This window comes from Ursus americanus, chromosome 2 (assembly GCF_024610735.1).
Source record: "Ursus americanus isolate L20-20 chromosome 2, mUrsAme1.1.p, whole genome shotgun sequence".
NCBI lineage: Eukaryota > Metazoa > Chordata > Mammalia > Carnivora > Ursidae > Ursus > Ursus americanus.
The window spans coordinates 23154368-23178802 of NC_142128.1; the positions used below are offsets into that span (position 1 = coordinate 23154368).

General features: G+C 39.1%; 1 protein-coding gene across 1 annotated transcript; it reads right to left on the reverse strand.

Moving 5' to 3' along the window:
- Positions 1-712: 712 nt before the first annotated feature.
- On the reverse strand, positions 713-24419 carry UQCRC2 (ubiquinol-cytochrome c reductase core protein 2). Its single transcript, XM_045776434.2, has 14 exons — positions 24264-24419; positions 21362-21445; positions 21114-21263; positions 20793-20857; positions 18797-18853; positions 18429-18553; positions 16269-16366; positions 13767-13824; positions 11186-11281; positions 10669-10868; positions 7924-8004; positions 5716-5792; positions 2293-2446; positions 713-986 (listed from the first exon to the last, which is right to left on the reverse strand). The coding sequence occupies exons 1-14, from the start codon at positions 24294-24296 to the stop codon at positions 903-905; spliced, it is 1362 nt and encodes a 453-aa protein (XP_045632390.2). The 5' UTR covers positions 24297-24419; the 3' UTR covers positions 713-902.
- Positions 24420-24435: the final 16 nt, after the last annotated feature.

Genomic DNA, 24435 nt, shown 5'->3' on the forward strand with positions numbered 1-24435 from the left:
AGACCGTCTTCCATGTGATATCCAAACACTTCCCTGGGGCTGGACAGGCCTCACCACCTTATTCTCAAAATAGCAATCATTCACATCATTAACACACTCCCTTCTGAGAAGAACGTCCCTCATCTTTTACAAAATGCAGCTGAGGAACCCAGGATCAGAATGTATGAACATAGAGAGAATTTCACTTTTTAAGGTAAGTATCACATTTTTATTTAAATATTTAGTTTCTCTTGTTTTGCAAACTTCAGATGCCCTACTTAAAATAAATAAGAGATTTTTCTGGCTGGTTGTTCACGTAACAATCCCCCCCGCCCTTTTCAGCCCTAAGAAACAGACTAGAAACAGATGAGGGAGAGGGAGAAGATGAGGAAAAAGAAAAAACTCTGTCACACAGTGAAGATAAATCTGACATAAAATGCGGCAGTGGCAATACAGGATATGATCAGTAGGGAATTTATATTTTTCAGAAATAACTCTATTGCAAAAAAGACAGAAAGGGAGTTAAACCCAGACTATTTAATTATTCTGACCCAAAAGGACAGATTTTTTAATTGGTTTTATCTTTAAAAGCCATCAATAAGTATCTTAATTTTAGTAGTTTCTGATGCTTCTGGACTCTATTATTATTATTCATGTTCTCCTTTACAGCATCTAAAACAAAGATCTCAGCATATATAAATACTTGGTTAACCAACTGCAAAGATGCAAGAAAAACATTTAAACAGAATGTTTTATTGACTTTAAGTCAGCTGCGAATAATTACCTGTATTTATGTGTTAAGACATTTCACCTCATTGAAAAAAAAAAAGATAAATGTTATATTAGAGATTTTTGACTTTCATGTGTTTGCTGCTCTGGGTTGAGAACATGTTCAGCTCTTCCCTGCAAGATGTGTTCCAGTATTACAACTCATCAACAAAAGGCGTATGGCCCAGATTTCCACTTGCTGTCATTGACTTCCGGCCAGAAACAAACTTCTTTGCAGCCTTTAAGTAAACAAACAAAAAAAGATAAAAAAGTTAACAGAGATAAGAGAATGTATTATCCAGTAGACAAACTTATTTAGTCTGTTATTTCAAGAGTGTATGGGACAGGGCATCCTGAGCCAGCAACTCTGTACCAACCTCTTGGGAAATTAACTACAGGAGAGGGTGATGCATTATTTTAATTTGTGACACTGTAAGAAAGTAAGCTCAGCGTTCCTTTGAATGTTCCCTCCTATGTGTGACTGAGCAAGTGTGGTGCTCCAGGTTTGAGGGTAGCTGTTAAAAAGGGGATAGGGAAAACCTCACTGACATTGCAGAACAGGGCAGAGGCGGCCTCAGGCTGGGCAGTACTTTGCTGTTTCTGTATTCTAACGGCAAATAGTCCGAGTCAATAAAAATACACCAGTTGTTTACATAAAAGTCAAACTTTCTCTCGCTGTGTTCTTTATGCCACTATGTCAAGACCAGAGGCCAGTCGTTTAGGTGTACTGCCATAAGTAGCAGCCCCCGTGTTCTCTGAAGCCAGCTTTTTCATGGGGCCACAGTGCTAGAGGCAGCTGGGGCTGGGACTTACGTAACAATCGTATACAAGAGGAGAGCCATTTGGAAGAGTAGGAAAATGATGAACTTAGGGGCCAACTGAAATCAAGTCAAGGTTACTACCTTAAAATAACCGGTTCCTTTTTTCTATCCCCACTGTCCCTACATAAGGTAGAGCTGTGGTGAGAAGATGGTCGCGACCTCTACAATGCAAGAGGAGTCGACATTTTTAATATAGAAAGAACTGGGAAAACCCACTGATTTTGGATTTATTCTGTAGTTCATATATTTGTTAGGTACAATAGGGAATACAAAAAGGTATAAGACATAGTCCTTGCCCTCAAAACAACGGAATGAAGGAGGAATGTCTCTGACTGAGAAGATGAACGGAAATCCCGAGATGCTGGAGTGTGCAGGACTGGCACGACAGAGTTTATTTCTTGGGGGGAGAAAAAACGCCAAAGTCAACTATTAGGCTGAATCACATGAAATTGCCAATATTCAACTCTTCTTGACCTCTCAGAATTTTAAATGGTTAATCTACTGGTACTTTAGTTGACTGAATGAGAAAGAGCCACACACAGCTGTCAAGGAAGCCTCTGTAGATATGATGGTAATGAGTCCTCCCGTCTCCACACCAGGCAGACAGGCACCAAACCGCAGGACAGGGACATATACAGCCCAAGAGAGCTTATGCATTCCTTCTAAGATTGGATCATGAAGGTCAAATTATTTGATGTTCAATCAGAAGTTTTCATTTGCTTACGTTTACGACATCAGCATCAGCTATGGAATCTATCTGTTGAAGGACTGTGGCTGGCGGCGTGTACGATCCCGCACCCAGCGCCTGGGACCCGACTTCATCCAGGAACCCCTCAGAAGTCTCCACTGACATTAGGTAGCCAGCTTTCAGCTTGTTCCTGTGCAGTAAAAGGTATGTAACTAAGGCAGAAGCCAGTTTTATAAGAGCAAGGCAATTTTAAAGTATGTTCTCAAACTCAAACCAAATAAAGTTATGTTTTCAAACTCAAACATGTTTTGGTAAATACACAAATTAACAGCTTTGAAATCTTACAGGGCTAAAGGCCTCCATTCTGTCTTCAGTTCATCAATTATGTTATGATTTAGAAAGATTATTTAGAAAGTTGTCAATATGAGATATCAGAAACCCAACAGACTGCCTTTTCATTTTAGACTAGAACCTTAGACTATTTTAATGTGAAGTTTTGATTAGTAAAGTAACTCTTGCCTCCTAATACAGATTTTCTGGTGATGATTTTAGGCATTTCTAATTAAGGCAGAACACCTCTGTGGGGTCTTAAGGCACTGTCCACTTAGCTGATTCTCTACATGCACCCCCCTCCCCCCGGCCCATTTCTACACTGAGATTTGTCTCAATGAGGGTGGGACATGGAAGGACAGTAGAGGTCTTACAGTCTTTCCAGCTTAAATATGAATCTGAAATAAAAATCCAATTCATAATTCTCTCAGAAAGAAACTGGTGTTCAATAAGGCTCTTGAGTAATTTAACTCTCAAATAAACTATCCTCGTTTGGCACTCTGTAGCAAGACTACCATTTACACATAATCACAATTTAATGCAGCAATTTCACCACACTCTCAGCTTAATTAAAAAAAGATTTTACCTCCCTTTTTTTCCCCCAAGAGAGGGAAGGGCGGGGAGGGGGGAGAAGGAGAGAGAGAATCTCAAGCAGGCCCCAACACGGGGTTTGATCTCATGACCCTGAGATCATGACCGGAGAAACCAAGAGTTGGATGCTTAACTGACTGAGCCACCCAGGCGCCCCAAAGATCCTACCTCTTCATTCTAGGCCACAAACTGATGGTTCCCAGAGGGGAGGTGGGTGAAATAGGTGATGGGGAATAAGGAGTGCATTTGCCATGATGAGTACTGGGTGATGTATGGAAGTGTTGAATCACTATATTGTACTCCTGAAACTAATATTACACTGTATGTTAACTAACTGGAATTTAAATAAAAACTTAAAAAAATTTTCTCACCTACAATAAACTTTACCAAGAGATTATTAGTTTGTCCCTTCAGCAATGACACCTTACTTTCTTTCTTTCACTACAGGAAGACTAATAAGAACCTTACAAGAAAAAGTATCAACTCCATCAAAATGGCAGAAAACAAACATATCTTGATATTAATAACCGAAATTCCACTTTCTACATATTGCCATACCTTATAAAAACTGTGCTACGCTTAAGGAAATATATTTTCTTAAATAAATTAGATTTGAAACCGATTTTTCTTAAGTAAAAGCCAGCGTTTCAATTTATTCTCATCATGTTTTGTTTGTGGTGCAATCATGTAGAACTGCATCCTATTAACCAATCCTTGGTTCCATGTACATAATAGTTAATAAACTGTACTATACTTATTAAGAGATGCAATTTTTAGTGTGTTCAGTGAAACAGAAGTAATAATGCTAATGAGAACAATCTGAAACGTCGGGGAAGTTTTTCCCTCCTGGGTCGTAATTTGCCCTGTCATCTTCCTTTGTGGGCAATACTAAACAATCATGAAGACAGTGTGAGTTTCACATTCACATTTTGAATTGTACTAAATAGATGGAGTCAAATTTAAGTGTTTGTTTTTTTTTTTTAAAGATTTTATTTATTTCTTCGACAGAGATAGAGACAGCCAGCGAGAGAGGGAACACAAGCAGGGGGAGTGGGAGAGGAAGAACCAGGCTCATAGCGGAGGAGCCTGATGTGGGGCTCGATCCCAGAACGCCGGGATCACGCCCTGAGCCAAAGGCAGATGCTTAACCACTGTGCCACCCAGGCGCCCCAAATTTAAGTGTTTTAAACTGCTGTATGAAAATGCAAGCTGATTTCCAGCTCGGTCCAAAGTATGTCTCTTTTGTTAGAGAGACTCTCCAAACTAACTGAGTGAGAGGTGGTGCTGGCACTCCCAGTGAAAACAGTGGGAATTTAAAAATCAAATAGCAGACAGGTATTTCAATCTTTTAATCAGATACACTGGTCCCCCTTTATCCGCAGGGGATACCTTCCAAGACCCCCAGTGGATGCCTGAAGCCTTGGTTAGTACCAAATACATACTGTGTTTTTCCTAACATACATACCCATAATTAATTTATAAATTCGGCACAGTGAGAGATTAACAACTACTAAAAAAACAGAACAATTTTAACAATATGCTATAATAAAAGTTATGCGAATATGGTCTATCTCTCTCATTTAAAAATAACTTACTATCCTATACTCACCTTTCTTGTGATGATGTGAGATGATCAAAATGCCTACGTGAGGAGATGAAGTGAGGTGAGTGATGGAGCTGTGTTGTGACATAGTGTTCGGCTGCTAATGACCTTCTGACAGTAAGTCAGGAGGAGAATCATCTGCTTTCAGACCACAGTTGACCGCAGGTAACCATGGAAAGCAAAACCATGGATAAGGGCGGGACTAGTGTATCTTTTTTTGGTCTATCAGTAAAGAGGTTAAAAAAAAAAAAAAAAGAAATTGCCAATGGTTATGGCACAATAGGCATTCTCACATACTGGTGGTGTGGTTATAAACTGGTACAACCTTTTTACTTGGGACTTTGAAATATAAAAACAAAAATATAAACACTCACATACACTTGAACAGACTTTTGTAATAATATTTATTATAACTCTTGACTTAGTTGGGAATCTATACCAAGAAGGTAATATGAAATACAAAGATGTTTTAAGACCAAAGATACCTTTTATAGTTTATAATTTCCAACTGTAGGAAATGTCTAACAAGTATATTTTGATACACCAGTTAATACTGTTTATAAGACATTTTTAGTAATCTGAATAAATGGAAACATCATTATAATGTTAAGAAAAAAGAGGAATCATTGGTAAGGAATGAGAGATTGTTTTCGACTCTTTTGTGTTATTTTCACATTTCTACAATAAACATGCTATTAAATAGGATATAAGTATATATAATAATAGTTAATAATTATGTTTAAAATGCATAAAATAGTCAAGAAAATAAGCAAAATATTAACAATTATATCTCTAGGTGGTAGGATGTGGGTGTGTTTCCCTTTCCTTTTAAATACTTTTCCGTACCTTTCAATCCTTTTGGGTGTGTGTTACAACAAAAAATACAACTTTCAAATAGTTGAAACACAAAACACACAGTTAATACTGCAACTTACTTGGCAGCTTGGACATCTGCATTGGACAGGTTTCCTTGAGCAATCGTTTTTACTTGGTTATAGGCAGCCTTGATGACCTAGGATAGACAAGAGAAAGCTGGTCATTTCTGATCAGTGCCAGAGTCTCCTGAAGCAATCAAATGCTCCTCTGCTGAGGACGCACAAGATGGAAGTTTGGTTCCAGAGAAAGAGCACAGTGTCCATTTGGAATTCTTGCCACTATGTGTTCCTTATTCTTCCAGTGTTCATAAAGCAGCTGTTTGTACAATCTGCAGTATCCAAGTAGCCAAGCTATCTATCAATCTATCTAATCTATTTACTTATTTATGTGGGCAGCAAAGCAAGGTTATCCAGCAACAGCAAAGTTTATTACTGAGTGATAGTACAAAGCTCCTGAAGGGGGTGGGGACCCAAGAGGGTTGCCTGTAGCCAAGCTTTTTAGAAAAGTGGCAGAGCACAGAGAATACCAGGATGGTTTAGGAAAAGCAAACACAAGGATTTCTAATTGTCTATAAAGAATAAATATCTCTAAAATTACCCAGACTCTCAAAGCGTCATGCAATTAATACTGCTATCCCTTACTATTCACTACGAAAAAAGCAGTAATTCACACACAGCTGATTTGTAAAGCTTGTCCATGCCTGGGATGTCGGAGTCAAGTTCCAGGAATGTGGGTGGGTGTTTGGCAAAATTTGTTCAATAAGTAAGTTCATAAACCTGGTCCATGATTTTCTCCATCCCAACTTTGGCACCATCCTGGGTCACTGACCTACCACGAATCACCTAAATTCTAGGACCTTCATTTCCCCTGCATTTTAGCTACCCATTTCCACAGCCACACCCGACTTGGACATAACCTAAATTTGCCCTGTGAAATCTTCAATTCCAAGACCCCCGGCCTAAGTCTTTAATCACACTATCCTTGTTCCACTTGATCAAGATCTTTAGTTTCTTGATTTGCCTACTTTCAATCTATCAAGTCCCTTGGCTTTATTTCTCTGTCTGGCCAAGATCCACGAATCACTCCTTCAGTCACTCTCGTCAGTGTGCCCCACTTGCTTACCATCTGCCCATACTTCTGACCTGCCCACTTTGCAGGCTTCCAACCTTGGATTGACCCTATGACCTGCCCCTTCCATTTCTCTGTTAGAAATACCACTGGAGAAAAACTATGAAGTGACTGTAATACGTGACAATGTGTAGTTAAGTGTTGTATGTGACTGTCGTATGAATTTGTGGTCTCTCACCTCCAGGAGACACCGACATGGCTGTCCATGCCCATTCTGTGTATATCTAGCCATTCATTTGTCCCAAATCTCATTATTTTCTTTCAACTCTCCTACCCTCTTTTACTCTGAAGACGTGACCACCTCCTCCCTTACTGGGGATGTACTTCTGCATCTTTCCCACAGCAGCCTATGTATCCCAGGCTAACATGTCCACTTTACTCTGCATCCCACCTGCTCATGATTTTTCAGCCTGATCCATTTATAATTTCCTATCTCCTATATCTGCTCCAATTTTCTTTCCCTTTACTATGAATTCTCTCCCAACTTAATCTCTCAATAGAAACTCTCCTAAAACTACCACCCACCTCCCCTGCAAGTCTGAGCTCCACCAGCCTATGCCAACCTCATATTTCTTTCTTCTTATTCATTCCTTAACAATATAAATTTTAGCTCACTTCCAACACTCTGGTGAAAACTGGTAATATACCAGTGATATCCTGGTTTGCTGTAATGGATCGAAATGGTGTTAACCATTCTCTTTCCTGGCCTCTTAAAAATACCAGTTTCTCTTCTTGTTTTCTGGGCCATTTTCCTTAGTCACTTGGCAGCACTCCCCCGAACTCGAGCTTCGGTTTTCTCCTCCTGCAGTCTTTCCCACACAACCCTAACTTCAACACAATCTCTATGCTGAGGACTCTGAAAGATACATGTTGGCCATGACGTCACCTGAGTTCTCAATTTAGATGTCCCAGAGAGACACTCAATGCCACCTGTGCAAACAGAACCAAAATACCAACGAGACACCTCTTCCCTCTTTCCTGGAAACACATTTTTAAGTTCTCTGCACAGCAGACATTGTAATGATATCACGCTATACAGAGCTCTGATGAGTCATGGCCTTCAAATGTTCCCTATTTTTTACTAAAAACATGTTAATGGAGGAAAAACACTTGTGAGAGTTGGTGAGCTTGAAACTTACCTCTCCAGCTGCAGCAGCCTGTGAGATGGTGTAAATCCCAAAGAGTCCAGAATCCGAGTAACTGGCGTTAAAAGCTGAAACCTGAAATGTAATTAAATTTTACTGTATGTCATTTTACCAGGGAAAACAGGGCACCGTTTCCCAAATTGACAAAAACTTGGGACCCTCACGGTACAAGCAAAAGGGATGAATTACTATTCCACGTAACCAGTTCTGTCAAGGACTGAAGTGTTTCAGATACAGGTTACTTAACTTTTTTCACTTACATCTTTCTAAAACAGACTGCTCACTTTACTTTTTGCTGGGTATTTTCTAACCTTCTTTGATTTAAAGGTTAATGTAAACATTAACTCGTGAACAGTATTATCATAGCTGCAGTATGGCTGAGTGGTACAGACTGTGGGCTTCGGCATTAGACAAACCTGGTGTCTCCCCTCTGCCAGTGCTGGTGACTTCTTTTTTTGCCAATTCACTTACGCTTCTCCTACAGACTAAAGTCAAAGGGTTGAGGGAGAATGTCTGCTTAGTGGACGTTATTCAGATACCCAAGGTAGCCACAAGCTCAGCCTCAGGATAACACAGGTATTGCTGTCTGCAGTCTGAGCAGAATGTTAAGCTCCCCATGGTGAACATGAAAGCTCGGTGTCGTGTTTCCCAGTGTTTGTGTGGACGATTTACATAAGGATCACTTGAGCTGTTATTAAAAATACAGACTTTCAAGTTCTAGTAACAGATTACTCACTCAGATCCCTGTAGAGGCAATCTGGAAAGCTGCATTTAAAAAAATAATTCCAGGTGATTCTTATGCATGTTAAAATTTGAGAACCACTGGCTTGGCCCATATAAAGCATAAGAAAAAAATGTTCTTTAATGATTTGAAGTTTAATTACAATTTTGAGACTATTCTATTCATACCTCAAATTTCTGGCCAAATGGTAAAGTAGGAATTTCTGTTAAATTATATTACCCTGGGTTAGAATTAAACTCCAGCCACCCAAAAGCATCATTAACAATCAATGGTAAAGAGTAGCATGAAGAAAACAGAGCAGACCATGAACCAGGAGAGAAGAAATATAGAGGGAATTTAAAAAGCAGCAGCTAAATTTAATTTAGGACTAATTTAAGATAATGGTTTTCAAACTGTGCTCCAGGGAACTCCAAGGTTCTGTACAGAAGATTCCAAGGCTTTCAATGTCAAGTAGACATTCAAAAATTTCTTTAAAAGTGAAAATTTTTGTGCTCAACATTGCAGCTGGGAAACTGTATGGGATAAAAAAGGTTCCTCTGCTTAAAAAAAAAAAAAAAAAAAAAAAAGTTTGAAAACTATCATGTAAGAGAGAAAAACTCTCTAAAGACCTGAGATACAGGAGAACCATTTTAGATTTCTAAGTCAATATGACTCATATATAATGAACTTTCCTCAAACCAAAAGCCTGATTTCTGGCCCGCCACACATACACTGTACATCTGCTTTGTGAATGAGTAGCCTACAGGAAAACCACGTTGTCCTTAAGATACTGATCAGTGCTCCTACTCCCTGCGTTCCTTTACAATAAAACTTGTGATTCCTGCCCATATGCTAATCTATAATCTTCTGAGCTTTTACAAGATGTAAAAAGTATATAATCCTGTAAAAACTGTTCATCCTCCAGAGCACTTTCTTCCCTGTGAAGAGCATGTTTCCTGGGCAGCTGTCCTAACTTGGGCACCAACAAAACTCTCTCCTACTTGCAGAGATTCTAAAAAGGTTTGTTCATTTGGATTGACGGTATTAAACAGAGGAATGAAAAGAGAGGTTGATTTTAATTCCACTCTTAAGTGTCAAATGGCCAAAGACTACCTACTTGTGCCATGTACTGTTGTAAAATCATGAACAATATTTAATACTGTAATTTAGTACAGTTGTTGCCTTTTAAAGGCTTATCATTGAAGGTCATGGGGGTATTACACTGGGCAGACAATGGTCATTCATTAAAACAGTTTGTTTGCCAACATTTTATATTCTTTTGATTTGAATATCATTATTTTGAAAGCTTTAGCACCTTCCTCACCGTCACAAAAAGTGTGTTCTAGAGTAACATAGCTTTTTGTTATAATTAAATGTCATTAATTTTTTCTTTTTAAAGATTTTATTTATTTATTAGAGAGAGTGAGAGAAAGAGCACAAGCAGGGGAACTGGCAGAGGGAGAGGGAGAAGCAGACTCCCCGCTGAGCAGGGAGCCTGATGCGGAACTTGATACCAGGACTCTGGTTATCATGACCTGAGCCAAACACAGACGCTTAACCGACTGAGCCACCCAGGAGCCCCTCATTTTTCTTTTTTAACTTAATCTCAAACTGGAGGGATGGGTGTGTAAAGTTTCTCGGTGTACATGCTGGACATTTGGTTGGAAAACACGAAGAGCAGTGAAATTCACGAAGTAGCCACAAGAACACAAGAGGACAGAAGAAAATCTAGAAAAAAAGACTAATTAGAATCTAGGAAAAGGTTTAATATCTAGAGCTTTATTCTAAAGGTCACTGAGGGATGAATTTCTGATTTTCTAAGCATTCCACTCTTTCTATATTAGAATAACTGAAAAGACAGGAAGTTTTTGATTAGACCCTAAGGAACTAAACTTAAGCCTGGCTATCTCTTCAATTTTATGAAGATTTTCTTGGTGTTCACCTTAAATTTTAAGGACGACATCATACACACTGAGCCTTTACAAACAAAAGGAGAGATGTTGACTATTCAGACTCACATCAAATGGCTGGTGAACTCCCTTGGCAACAGCCTGGTACAGAGAGCTGGTGGGATTGCTGCCTCTCTTGACATATGGCCCAGCACCAAGGACATACTGGAGAACACTAAATGCATTTGCTTCCGTACCTCCTGTGGCAGCACTTTCAGCTACAAGAGCAGCATGAACGAGACTGTCTCCATTCTGCTCTCGGATTTCACCTGGTGCCATGTAAGGAGAGAGCGAGGAATAAAGGGGCTTGGTCACCACTGGCTTTATTCTTCCGTATTCTCTACAACACAGTATTAACCCACTAAGATTAAGGTTTTCTGTGGCCTAGTGTCTCCGCATACCATCCTCCTATCCCCACAACACACACAAAAAACATGTTTAATACACAACGCCCAAGCAATCTAACCTCTTCCTTCCACACTGAGTCTATTTGGTGGTTAAGTAATCAGGCCTATCCCGCTCCAATACGTTATTTCTGATGAGGAACGTCCTTCTGATAAATCAGCCCTGACAACAAAATGCTTACCTCCACGGTATTTGGCCTTTGCACCAGGTAAACCAAGCCCACCCCGCATGTTGAGAAACTGTTCTGCAACCTGCTTTAGAACAGGGTGACTCACACCTATTTCAACAGAAACAAAATCAAGCTAGCTTTAAAATACAATTGTAAAACATCTACTATTTTAAAAATAATACGTTATACAAATTATCACAGAAATAAATAGTAGAGAAAACAAGAGTCTCCCCCACAATGCTACTCTCCCAGAAGTTCCACTTATAGTTTACTAATACATATTCATCTAGAACTTTTTTCTATTCTTGTATTAATATTATCCTCATTTTCTTTTATTTTTAAAATGGTGTTATTCTATTCATACTGTTTCTAACTTGCCTTTGTAATTTATATCTAAGTGAGTGGTCTAGAGCAAACATTTAATGGCTATAAAGAATTCCATTATATGGATATACTATCATTTATTTAATCAGTCTCTTCTTGGTGGACATTAGCATATTTCCAATCATTGGCTATTAAAACAATATTGCACTGTGCATCAAAGAACATTTTTTTAAAAATTTAAAATCAATTAACACAGTATATTATTAGTTTCAGAGGTAGAGTTTAGTGATTCATCGGTTGCATATAACACCCAGTGTTCATTACATCACGCGCCCACCTTAATGCCATCACCCAGGTACCCATCTTCTCACCACCTCCCCTCCAGCAGCCCTCAGTTTGTTTCCTACAGTTTAACAGTCTCTTATGGTTTGTCTCCCTCTTTGATTTCGTCTTATTTTAGTTTTCCTCCCCTTTCCCTATGTTCATGTTTTGTTTCTTAAATTCCACCTATGAGTGAAATCATTTGGTGATTGTCTTTCTCTGACCAACTTATTTCACTTAGCCTAACACCCCCTAGTTCCACCCAGCAAATGGCAAGATTTCATTCTTTTTGATGGCTGAGTAATATTCCGCTGTATGTATATACACATCAAAGGGACCCACAGAATGGGAAAAAATGTTTGCAAATGATGTATCTGATAAGGATTTAGTAGGCAAAATATATAAAAAACTCCTACAACTCAAAAATTAAAAAAAATCCAATTCAAAAATGGGAAAAGGTCTTGAATAGACATTTCTCCAAAGAAGATATACAAATGCCCAAAAAGCACAAAAGATATTCAATGTTATTAGTTATTAGGGAGACACAAATGGAATGAGATACCACTTCATAGACACCAGGATGGCCATCACCGAAAAGACAAATAATAGTAAGTGCTGGTGAGGAAGTAGAGACATTGGAACCCTTGTGCACTGTTGGTGGGGATGTCAAACGGTTCAACTGCCTCGGAAAACAGTTTGGCAGTTCCACAAATGGTTCCACAGTTACCACAGGTTCTGGCAATTTTACTTCTAAAAACATACCCCGAAGAATGAAAAACACGTGGTTTTAACTAAAACTTATACATGAATGTTTATACTCACAATAGCCAAAAGTTGAAAACAACTCAAATGCCCAGTGACGAATGGATGAACAGAAAGTGGTAATGGAGTATTTTACCCAGAAAAAGGAATGGAACATTGGCACATGCTACAATATGGATGGACTGAAAACATTATGTCAAGTGAAAGAAGTCAGCTATAAAAGCCCACATCTTGTAGAATTCCATTTATATGAAATGTCCAGAGTCAACTCTACAGAGACAGGAAGTAGATCAGTGGTTGTCAGAGGCAAGGAGGAGGTGGGATAAGGAGGGACCATAAAGAACACAGGGTTTTTGCGGGGATGATGAAAATATTCTAAAATTAGATAGTGGTAACAGTTATAGCACCCTCTGAATATAATAAAACTCATGGAACTGTATACTTCAAAAAGGTGAATTTTATGGTATTTGAATTAGACCTCAATTATGCTGTTATTCACAAAACAAATGAACCAAAAAATAATACTGCAAATAGTATCTTTGTGCAACCATTTAGTAAACTTGACCAACTGTTTCTGTATGATAAATCCTTAAAAACAAAACCACTGGGTCTAAATATATCAATATTTAAAATTTTAATATATTTAAACAGACCTCCAAAAATGTACCAGTTTATCTTCCCACCAACAATTTTTGAGAGTGCTTAATTTCTCCACACCCTGGTTAATACTAGGCAGTGTCAATCTTTTAATTTTTGCCAATCTCATGGGTTAAAATTTTAACTATTAGGCAAGGCTATCTTTACAATAATTGGCTACACACACATATGCACACAATTTTCCCCATGAATTGTTTGTTCACGCCATTTGCCTATTTTCATTTAAATTATACTTCTTTAAAACAAAAACAAAAAACTTGTAAAAGCTCTTTGCTTAGAGAAATTTGTCCTTTATCACAGACTTTTCAAATACTGTAATAAACTCAAAGTCAGTAGTTTACATAAATGTTGGAATCTGCTTACTAAAACAAAACAACCTACCAATTAAAATCCTATCACACAATGCCTGTCTGACATCAACAGAGGACTGAGTTACCAAATTTGGTTCAATCCTGTGCTCACATAATTACAGCTTAAAAACACTACTCTTAAAAAAAACAGACTGACATGCAAGCAATTCCCAACTTACCAAGTCCAATCAAAGCCATTCTTGCACTTGTGAAATGGTTCTGAACAAAGTAATGCAACTGAGGAAGTTGAGAACATTTACGAGGTTATATTGGTATAAACACAAAAAGCCATAAAAAATTAAAACTGCAGGTCAACAGAAAATAAATACTCAGGCTTAAAAGCTGCCATAGTGAACTATAAACTATCTAGTGCCGAATTACACTGCTTTTATTTTTAAACTATTGATTAAAAGAACTAGAACTTAATGTGGTAATGGTTACATGACTGTGGATATAGTGAAAACACTGAATTGCGTGCCTTATTTTAAGATTTTATTTATTTATTTTAGAGAGAGAGAGAGAGCGAGCATGGCCATGAGTTGGGGGAGGGAGGGAGAGAATCTCAAGCAGGCTCCATGCCCAGTGTGGAGCCCAACATGGGGCTTGATCTTACGACTGTGAGACCATGACCTGAGCTGAAACCAAGAGTTGGACACTTAACCAACTGAGCCACCCAGGTGCCTGAATTGTATAGTTAAAGTAGGTGAACTGTATGACATGTGAATTATATCTCAATAAAGCTGTACTGAAAAAAAGGAATTAAAAAATGGCCTGAAAAAAATTAGAGTATACACTGGCCTGAATGTGAAAAAAAAATGAGACTAAGCTTATGATTTTTATTATAATGTGATTTTAGCATATGTGCATCAGATTTCTTTCGTCTTTATACAGATAGCAAGAAAGTACTATTAACATTCTATAGTAGGGCTAAAACCTATTCTCAACAGGAGCACTGCTGTTCCCAAGGGAGTGAAAATTGGCTCTCGGGGGCAAGAAAAACATTTTACTCCTTTTATGTATAAAACACAAATATATATACATGTACATACATAGACAGTGTATCTCCGACATTAAAAATTCATTTTGAGTCAGAGTAGAAAAAATTGGCTAAAAATGGTTCCTTGGGAATGGGTCATAACGTTGAGAATCATTAGGCTAAGGTAATGTGACTGAATCAAGTTATCAGAATTTGTGCCCTGAAGTGAATGGTGCCTCCATCTCTGGAGTCATTGTGGAGTCACATCCTTTTTTTTCTTCCTACTGAATGCTGCCATCGCTCAAGGTATTCTAGCACCAATTTCTTTAGAATCTCCTTTAGACTAAGGACACATTAAAAAATGCTAATAACTTTGAGGTAACCATGGTTAATATCTTGGTTATTTGTCCAGGACACATACATACACACACACTTTAATTTCTAAAAATTGAGACCCTATGGTACATCCTATTCACAAATTACGTTTTCTAACTTGACAATATGCTATGGAATTTTTCCATATCAATATTTTTGAATGGCTGAATAGTATTCCATTCCACATATACTTAATAAGTTACTTAACTAGTCCCTTAAAGTTGGATATTTAACTTGTGTCTAATTTTTCACAATTATAAACAATGCTACACTAGACATCCTTGTGGATAAATGTTTTGCTATGTATACTATGTTTCGCTACCTCAATAACGTATCTTCACACGGGTGATTTTGATTTCTGAAAATTTCAAAACTCATTGGAGGCCAGTCTTACGAAAAATGTTCACTGTTTAGGTTGGATGGTATCACTTATAATTTTTAAAAAGTGCCATATAAATGGCAGGCATTAAACCGTTGACAGGTAAGTGAAGAGTTTTCTAACCAGGAAATAAAACAGTAAAGAGATAGGATATACGGTTCAGTTTTCTCTAGTGGCTAACCAGAAATGAAATGAGAATAAAACCTTAACTTCCAAGTCATATACACTTTGCAAGTATTGATAGTTCCCAATTTTTCTTTTAATGTCTTTTGATAAAAATTTTTTTGCAGGGTGGTAGGAATAGGAAATTAAGATTATATACATGTACCTATACTTGCAATAGATACACTTTGACATTCAATGTTTCACATTGTTGAAGTGAAGTTTTATGTTATATATACAGCTGTGACAGGTGACAATCTGTGCTGCCAGCAAAGCAAGGCCAGTGTGCTGAAGGGGGCAAAGGAGCTAGTGAGCAGGCTGATGACGGATGGGGAGCTGATGTGGGTTCATTCCTACCTGCATACTGAGGAGTTAAAGGAAGACTTCTGGTCAAAAGATGATGAAATTTAACATTTAAATACTGTTTAAAAAAGATAGATAAATATACACAGAAAAAGGTCTGGAAGAAAATATACCCAGGCATGAACATTCAGTGTCTTTAGGTATGTGAGATGCTTTCTTGTTTGCTTGTCATGATTTTCTGGATTTTCTGAAATGAACATGTCCCTTTGTGGTAAAAACTTTTTTTAGTTAAAAGCTATAAAAATTGTTCAGATAGAATTTTAGTTAAAAAGGCAAGCTGATGAAAAAAAAAATTAACCCAGCAGGTGAATTTTTAAAATTTGAAGATAAAAAGAAAAATTAACAAACAAACCTGAAATGGCAGATGGATGTTCGATTTAATGTGAAAACAAGCACATTTTAAAATGTAATGTGTTTTATCAGTACCTCATCTGGTGTCACTTTTCCAATCCTATAATCAGGACAATACAGGGAATTAGCCAAGGCATTTCGGTAGGCTGCAGCATGCAAATTTTCAAGGACATCTGTAAAATAAGTAAAGAAGCATTTGTGGCAACATAATTCAAGACAGACGACGTTTTTAGAATCTAGAAAGCAACTATACAATTTTGGTCACCTTATGGCATTGAAATGTTATGAGGGCTTGAGATTTAAAAGTCTGCCAGTCAGAATGTACTGAGAAAAGAAAGAAATTAGATGGCAGCAGCTTCTACATACCAGGGCTCACATGACTACTTCTCTAACTCTAATCTACCTGGTATCATCTGGAAAGTATAATGGCCTGGGTTTTACCAAGTCTGAATCTAGTTAATAGTTCTGCCCCCAATATACCATGTGACCTTGGATAAGTCATTTACTTCAATTTTACTCCTATGTTCTCTAAGTAAGGAGGAGTGTCCGGTTAAGAAGATATATGAAAGTGCCAGTGTTAAGTCCTATTGTTAGCTTTCAGGGGGTCAAAGTATACTCTTCACTGGATCACTGGCACTGTCCCTGCTTTCCCTGCTTCAGTCAGAGCCTTTGCTCATTATTTGGGCAATCTCCCTATGGCAGGCACGGTTAGGTGCTGGAAATACAGAGATGAGTTAAGACATAATGCGGGACCTCAAAATGTTGAGAGGGAAAACGGTGAAATAAAGCATGATGGGTGTGATGTCAGCGCTAGATCAAAAGAGCAGCAGGGGCGCAAGGCAAGGGCAGTGGGAATTGGAAAGGAGTAATAGCAGTAAAATCTAGAATGAGTCTTACAGAATAGATAGGTGTTTACCAAGGTATGGTTAGGGAGTGGCATTTCAGGCAGAGAAAACAAAAGCATAAAATATGACCACAGATTCAAAGGGGAATTGCAGCTGGGAGGGGAAGAAGGTCGAGCAAGAGGAAAGGGAGGTGGGGGGGGCAGACTGTGAAAATTAATATATATGCTAAGTTGAAGAGGTTGAACTTTATCCCACAGATAGTGAGAAGCCTTTAAAGGATTTTCGTGTCAGAAGGACTGCTGTAACGGCAATGTGGTCAATGCACTGACGATGCAGCCTTGGCGGCAGACAGCAGCCAGGAGATGGCAGTAACTATTCGGGCAGAAAGGATGAGGGCTGGAACCTCGCTGCTAACAGCAGAGAAGAAGCCACTGTTAACACGTAAGTCATCTTTTCTACGATTTTCTATTTCTTTGGTGGAGGTCCAGAGTAAGGAAGATCATACTCCTTTGTAAAACAAAGTATCACTGTGAAATAGTATTAGCTAACATAAACCAAGGTCTCACTTCGTTCCAGACACTTGACAGGCTTGCGTTCTGAGCGAGGCCCATCCCATGTAGGGCCCCTGCAGCTAGTCACCTGTTTAGACCTGAGTGGCCTACCTGCACACTTCTGCTACTGGAAGTTGTGGGATTTCTAAGAGTCAGTGGTGCTCGTTTACTAATTTGTTTTGCTAGTCATACTTGTTAAGATTATATATTTAACATTATATAAACACAACATATGAACACCAAAAAAAGTTATTTTTAAAAAAATTAAATTTCTTGCTTTGGAAAGATCCAGTAAAGGTAAGTGGCTAAACAGTAATACCAGCAGCAACCACAAACTGTTGCTGGGTTTGGTGTAAGCAAACTATTGAAAAACACTGTATTCTAAATTCTGAAACAGGGATTCTGTAATTAACTTACATACTACCAAAGCCGAAAAATAATCAACAATATGAATGTTTAAAAACATAAGAATATAGTTAAGAAACTAGACAAATTTTCAGAAAAGGCAGTTTTAAACCCAAGCAGAGAAAAATTTCAATGGCAGTTTCTTCCCTCTACAAATTGATCTTCTCAAAAACCCAGTATCTTTTTTTTTTTTTTTAAGATTTTATTTATTTGACAGAGAGAGAGGAAGTGAGAGCACAAGCAGGGGGAACAGCAGAGAGAGAGGGAGAAGCAGGCTCCCCGCCAAGAAGGAATCCTGATGTGGGGCTCCATCCCAGGACCCTGGGATCATGACCTGAGCTGAAGGCAGATGCTTAACTGACGCAACCACCCAGGTGCCCCTCAAAAACTCGGTATCCTAGAAACAACTGAACAGGATCTGAAAATGTACTTACGAGCCTGTGGGTTCTGAAAAGCCACAGCTTTGTCAATCCTTAGCCGAGAGTGAAGGGCAGCCACTTCCCAACGACGAAATTCTGGTGATGTGGTGACATTGAGCAGGAACTCCATTACAATATCACTACAGAAGACATCAAGATGAGAGTTTCGAGTCAAAAATTTAAAACCAATGTTCACGCTACATAAATGTAATGTTCTCAATATTAAGTTTTAGGCCTTATGGTAAGCACAATAGTCTACAGTTTGTGAATAAGAACCCAAAACCAAAATCATCAGAGGTCCTAATGCCACATTAAAAAAAACAAGAACTGAGCAGCTAATGCTTCTTTAAAAGCAGGTGTCCTCAACATATGCAGGTACTTACACATGGTCCCGTAGGCATTCCACAGTGTAGGCCATGTTTTCCCTGGTTGAAGTCACACTGCATCAGAAAGAAATTACAATGAATTATCTGAATCAGAAGAATATGCTTTCCTTACATCTTTGTTAAACCAACCAATTCCTTTGGAAAAATTATTTTGAAGTATAAAAATACACATATTCATCAACTAAAATATAAACTATTTAAGAAACTATTTTCAAGGAAGGCAACCTTGACATGTTACACATGGCTGCACCTTGAAGACATTATGCTAAGTGAAATAAGTCAGTCTTGGAAGAACAAATACCATGATTCCACTTTCAGGAGAAACCTAGAGAAGTCAAAATCATAGAACATAGAATGGTTACTGCAGGGGGCTGCAGGAAGAGAGCCAGGGAGTTACTGTTCAATAGCTATAGAGTTTCAGTTGGGGAACATAAAAACATTGTGGAGATGGACGGTAGTGATGGTTTCTTAATGCCACTTTACGCCAAAGACCTGTATACTTAAAGCAGTAAATTTTTTTTTTTTTTAAAGATTTTATTTATTTATTCGACAGAGATAGAGACAGCCAGCGAGAGAGGGAACACAAGCAGGGAGAGTGGGAGAGGAAGAAGCAGGTTCATAGCGGAGGAGCCTGATGTGGGGCTCGATCCCATAATGCCGGGATCACGCCCTGAGCCGAAGGCAGACGCTTAACCGCTGTGCCACCCAGGCGCCCCTTAAAGCAGTAAATTTTATGTATTATTTAACCACAACTTAAAAAAAATGGCAATTAAAGCTGAAGATCTCCTTGTACCCTTCTCTGGCTAACCTCACTCCTTCCTTCCCACTCTAGAGACAAGCATAATTGTAAACACTAAATACTGTTTTAAAAAAAACTATAGGGGCACCTGGGTGGCTCAGTCGTTAAGCGTCTGCCTTCGGCTCAGGGCGTGATCCCGGAGTCCCGGGATCGAGCCCCACATCAGGCTCCTCTGCTGGGAGCCTGCTTCTCCCTCTCCCACTCCCCCTGCTTGTGTTCCCTCTCTCGCTGGCTGTCTTTCTCTCTGTCAAATAAATAAATAAAATCTTAAAAAAAAACCCACAACTATAAATGCCTCATACCTTAAAAGTTTCTTGGAACTAGGGGCACCTGTGTGGCTCAGTTGGTTAAGTGTCTGCCTTTAGCACAGGTCATGATCTCAGGGTCCCGGGATCGAGCCCCATGTCGGGCTGCCCGCTTGGCCGGAAGCCTGTTTCTCCCTCTGCCTGCAACTCCCCTGCTTTTGCTCTCTCTCTCTCTCTGACAAATAAATACATAAAATCTTAAAAAAAAAAATCTTGGAACTGGAATAATCTAGTTCATCCTTTAACTGCTATGTACTATTCTCATCACATCACTAGAACATACTTTATCTATCCCATTTCCCTGAAAATGGTATTTAGATTGTTTCCAGTCTTTACAAAAATAAACAATATCTTTGTGCATGTGGATTAAAAACTTAGGTTGTAAGATATACTCCTTTTCAATATAATTAGATTTTCCTTGATTCTTTTCTAACTAGTTGTATCAAATTATTCTACTACTCATAGAAAAGATTCTCCCTCTTCCTTAACACTGCTGACATGATATATAAGACTGATGGGTAATGACGTCGCATTGCGATTACAAGTAAAGATCAGTGTTTCTGGCTTCTTCCTCTAGGTATAACCTGCTCCTATCCTTTGTCCATTCATTTTCTATTTGCTTGTCTTCTCCTAACTTGTGGTTCTTTATTTTTCCAAACAACCCTCTCCATGTTATGTATGTTGCAAACATTTACTGCCAATTACTTGAATTTTCACTTTAAGGAATAAAGATGTTTCACATTTTGATGTAGTTAAAATCATTAGCCTTCTCCTTCTTGTGCCTGTTTAACGAATCCTTAATTGCCTTAATAAGGGAGAAAGTTCCCTTATGATCGAGTATTTTCTGGTATTTTCACTATTTATTTCCTGTTACTTATGTTTAACAAACCTTAATTTACCACCAACTGCTTCAATTCCACGGGTTATCTTGAAAGATGAAGCTCCTTTTGTAGTCTGGAAAAAGAAAAAAACTTAATTAATTAAACTTAATTAAAAAAGTTAATTTTTTAATGCTAACTTTGCAAGCATCACACTATATCACAATCTAATTGTCATTAGATTCAAAAAGAACTGTACCTAAACAGTGGATCCTTTTTTAGTTTAAGAATTATAAGACGAAGTTTGACAAAAACACACAATAGTTTTTCCTTTCTGTAAGATCAAGATATCATAACGTTCCTGAATAGAGTGAGATGGTAAAGGTGCTTACCAAACTGGATGCAAGACGAAGCAAATGAGAGGTTCCTAAGTTGTTGGAGTCCTCGTATCTACTGCCTGCTTTAATGAATAAACCAATTCTTGAGGCAGGAGCATAGTTTTCCAGAGAAGCGATCACTAAGCCATTTGGTAATCTGGTAAACTGTATTTAAAATAAAGTGAGAAGTGATCAATGCTTTTATATTACCAAAGACAGTAAGGCTGTGTATGGGTTCCAGCAAGCAACACAGTGGGACTGACCTCAAGGTCCTGAGGATGTGAAGGCACTCCTGCAGGGGCGGCTGTGGCTTTCACTTTGGGAGCAACTTTCAGGGAATAAAATCTCTAAACACAAAAAAGACAGGTTACACACATTTCTCTCAAGAAAAGTGTCTTGTATTCTGGTGTGCCCCAGCTATAGAAGGTGTTCATTGATAAAGTAACTTCATTTAGCTGACTTATTATTTCCCAAACACTCTTAAATCTCTTTTTATTTGTGATTTGTAGGGCCTGAAGGAATACCTAATCCTACATGTTCATTTTTTTTGGATGTAAAAAAGAACCACTGTATTTTCTTTTCCCTGTTAACTATCTTATTAAAGCTTTAGGCGGTTAGGGTTACTATTTCCCTTATGCGCCCAGAGTCTCATTTTAGTCTACTTTCCAAGTGAAATGACTTCATCTCCATAATCATTTTAGTAACCTTTAAAAAGACAACGTATACCAAGGAAAATTCCTCCAAGACCCCAGTATTTTGCACAGTATCTTCACTCTCTTGGGTACTACAGTAAGACCACACAACCAAGGGTTTTATTTCTTTGACTAATACAAATTTATATCATCCTGAGATTAACAATAGCTTCAGCTGCAGCAGACTCTCAGTTCATTACATGCAGCCACTGGAAAGGTAAAAGGGTCCTCTTAAATGCTGGATAATGGATCCAAAATGCATAACTTTAATGTTTTTTTTGGTAAATGATATACAATGCTATAGAATTCATTCGAAGGTTCACGAGGTTATTAGAAGAGATGTTATCCCCAAATCAAATGAAATGCTGGAGTTTCCTAAGGACTCCCATCAGAGGCTGCAACGTCCTTACTCTGTGAAGCCCTGGAGGGCTGTTTGTTATATATTCAACATCAGTGCTGTACTGAGTTGGTTCCTAGTTTTCACTTGCTATTAGTACTTTTTAACTATAAATTACAATTAGCTTTGTTTTACCACCAATTTCTTTTGCTGGGTGTGGTATACTTAACCCTACTTGTGATTTTGTCTTTTGATTTTCTAAAAAGTAAAATTTAAGATATGTGAGCATAGTTGTTCAAATATGAATTATCTATAGTTCCATTGCCAAGGGAGATTTAGGTGCTTTCACCTCAAGAAAAAATGAACTGTGATTATGTACTGCCTATAATTTGTCCCATTCAAATCAGCTGCCAAGAATTATCCTAATTGGGGCACCTGGGTGGCACAGTCGTTAAGCATCTGCCTTCAGCTCAGGGCGTGATCCTGGCGTTCTGGGATCGAGCCCCACATCAGGATTCTCCTCTGGGAGCCTGCTTCTTCCTCTCCCACTCCCCTGCTGTGTTCCCTCTCTCGCTGGCTGTCTCTATCTCTGTCGAATAAATAAATAAAATCTTAAAAAAAAAAAAAAGAATTACCCTAATTGTCATACAATTACTAGATAACTTTAATAACAAAATATGTATAAATTTATTCTTTTGTAAAATATGATATAATTAGAAAATTAATTGCTTTCAAGTTTACTGTGATTTGTTCACATTAGTCCTCTTTGAGTTCTTTTATCTACTGGAAAGTTGGGATGGATGCAATGGAGGAGGTGTGGGGGTCTTTTGCTACTCTAACGAGGCTCCTTCCAGCGTTGTTAATCACTGGTTTGTCTACGTCTGCTAATAAGGGTAATTTTTTTTTTTTAAGATTTTATTTATTTATGTGACAGAGAGACAGCCAGCGAGAGGGAACACAGCAGGGGGAGTGGGAGAGGAAGAAGCAGGCTCATAGCGGAGGAGCCCGATGTGGGACTCGATCCCGGTACGCCGGGATCACGCCCTGAGCCGAAGGCAGACGCTTTAACGACTGCGCTACCCAGGCGCCCCCAATAAGGGTAATTTAGGCTATAATTTAAATTACAGCCATTTGTATAACCCACGGTATATCTATTCAAACATTAAGCACAGGGAAACTCCATTCCCTGTTCTTCTGCACCTCTGTCTAGCAGGTTACTGGTTACCTAGTAACCCAGACACTACTGGCATTTTGGGATAGGTGATTTTTCTGTTTGGGGGCGGGGAGGATGTGCTTGTGCACTGTAGGATATTTAGCAGCATCTCTGGACTCAAGATGCCAGTTGCACTCCCCCACAGGTTGTTACAACCAAAAATGTATGCAGATATTGCCAACTATCCCCTGGGGTCAAAACTGGCCCAGCCGATATTTTTAAAAGTGTTCCTCACTTCCCCTCTTGATAACCACCACTCCCTAGTCGTAGCACACTGACATTTGAGGAGTTTTTCCCAAGTGACAGCTGTTTCGACTGGGCTTGAAGGAGGAGTCTTAAGCAGCTCCCGAGGGTCAGAGCCCCTCCTAAAATTCTCTAAGAAGACATCAAGAAAAACACGTTATCCTGCCAGGGCACCATAGTAAGTACTAGAACAGTGCTAAGCACTATAGAGGCATTAACTCATTTCTTCCTTAAGATTTTACTCATAAGCCCACTTAACCGTTGGGGAAACTGGTGCTCCGTGATACACTAAGAAGCAGAGGCCAGAGCTGACAGGGTGAGGGTAGAAGGCTAGGTCTACGCCGGCCCCCTGCCCCCCAGGACTCGCGATTTCCTCCTCGGGCACCCAAGTGCAGCAGTGACCTTCAGAGGTCTCTCCACCGAGTGGCTTCACCGCCGCTCTCAAGCCCTTTCCCTTTTCTCTTCAGGTTTCCCGGCGTTAGGTCTCTTCCGCTCGTAGCACGAGCTGGGCCTCCAATGCCCGACCCACCCAGCTTGCAAACCACTTGGCCCGCAGAGTTCGGCTGAAGGGCAGAGAGAAGCCCAAGGCCCCGGAGCTCCAAACCAAGCACCTCCGGTCCGCACCACCTTGCTCACAAACTGCTGCCCAACCTTTCCCCATGCCCGCCGGCTGTGCTCACCGAGAGGGACCCGGCTCTGCTTAGCAGCTTCATGGCTCAAGCTTGCTCTAATCCACGGTCACTGCCGGCTTAAAGGAAAGCAAGATGGTGGCCGACAAGAGGAGTTTCCCAGCTTCCCCCGCGCACTCTTTCCCACGCCTACTACGTGAGGAGGACTCTCTATGCGGACCGC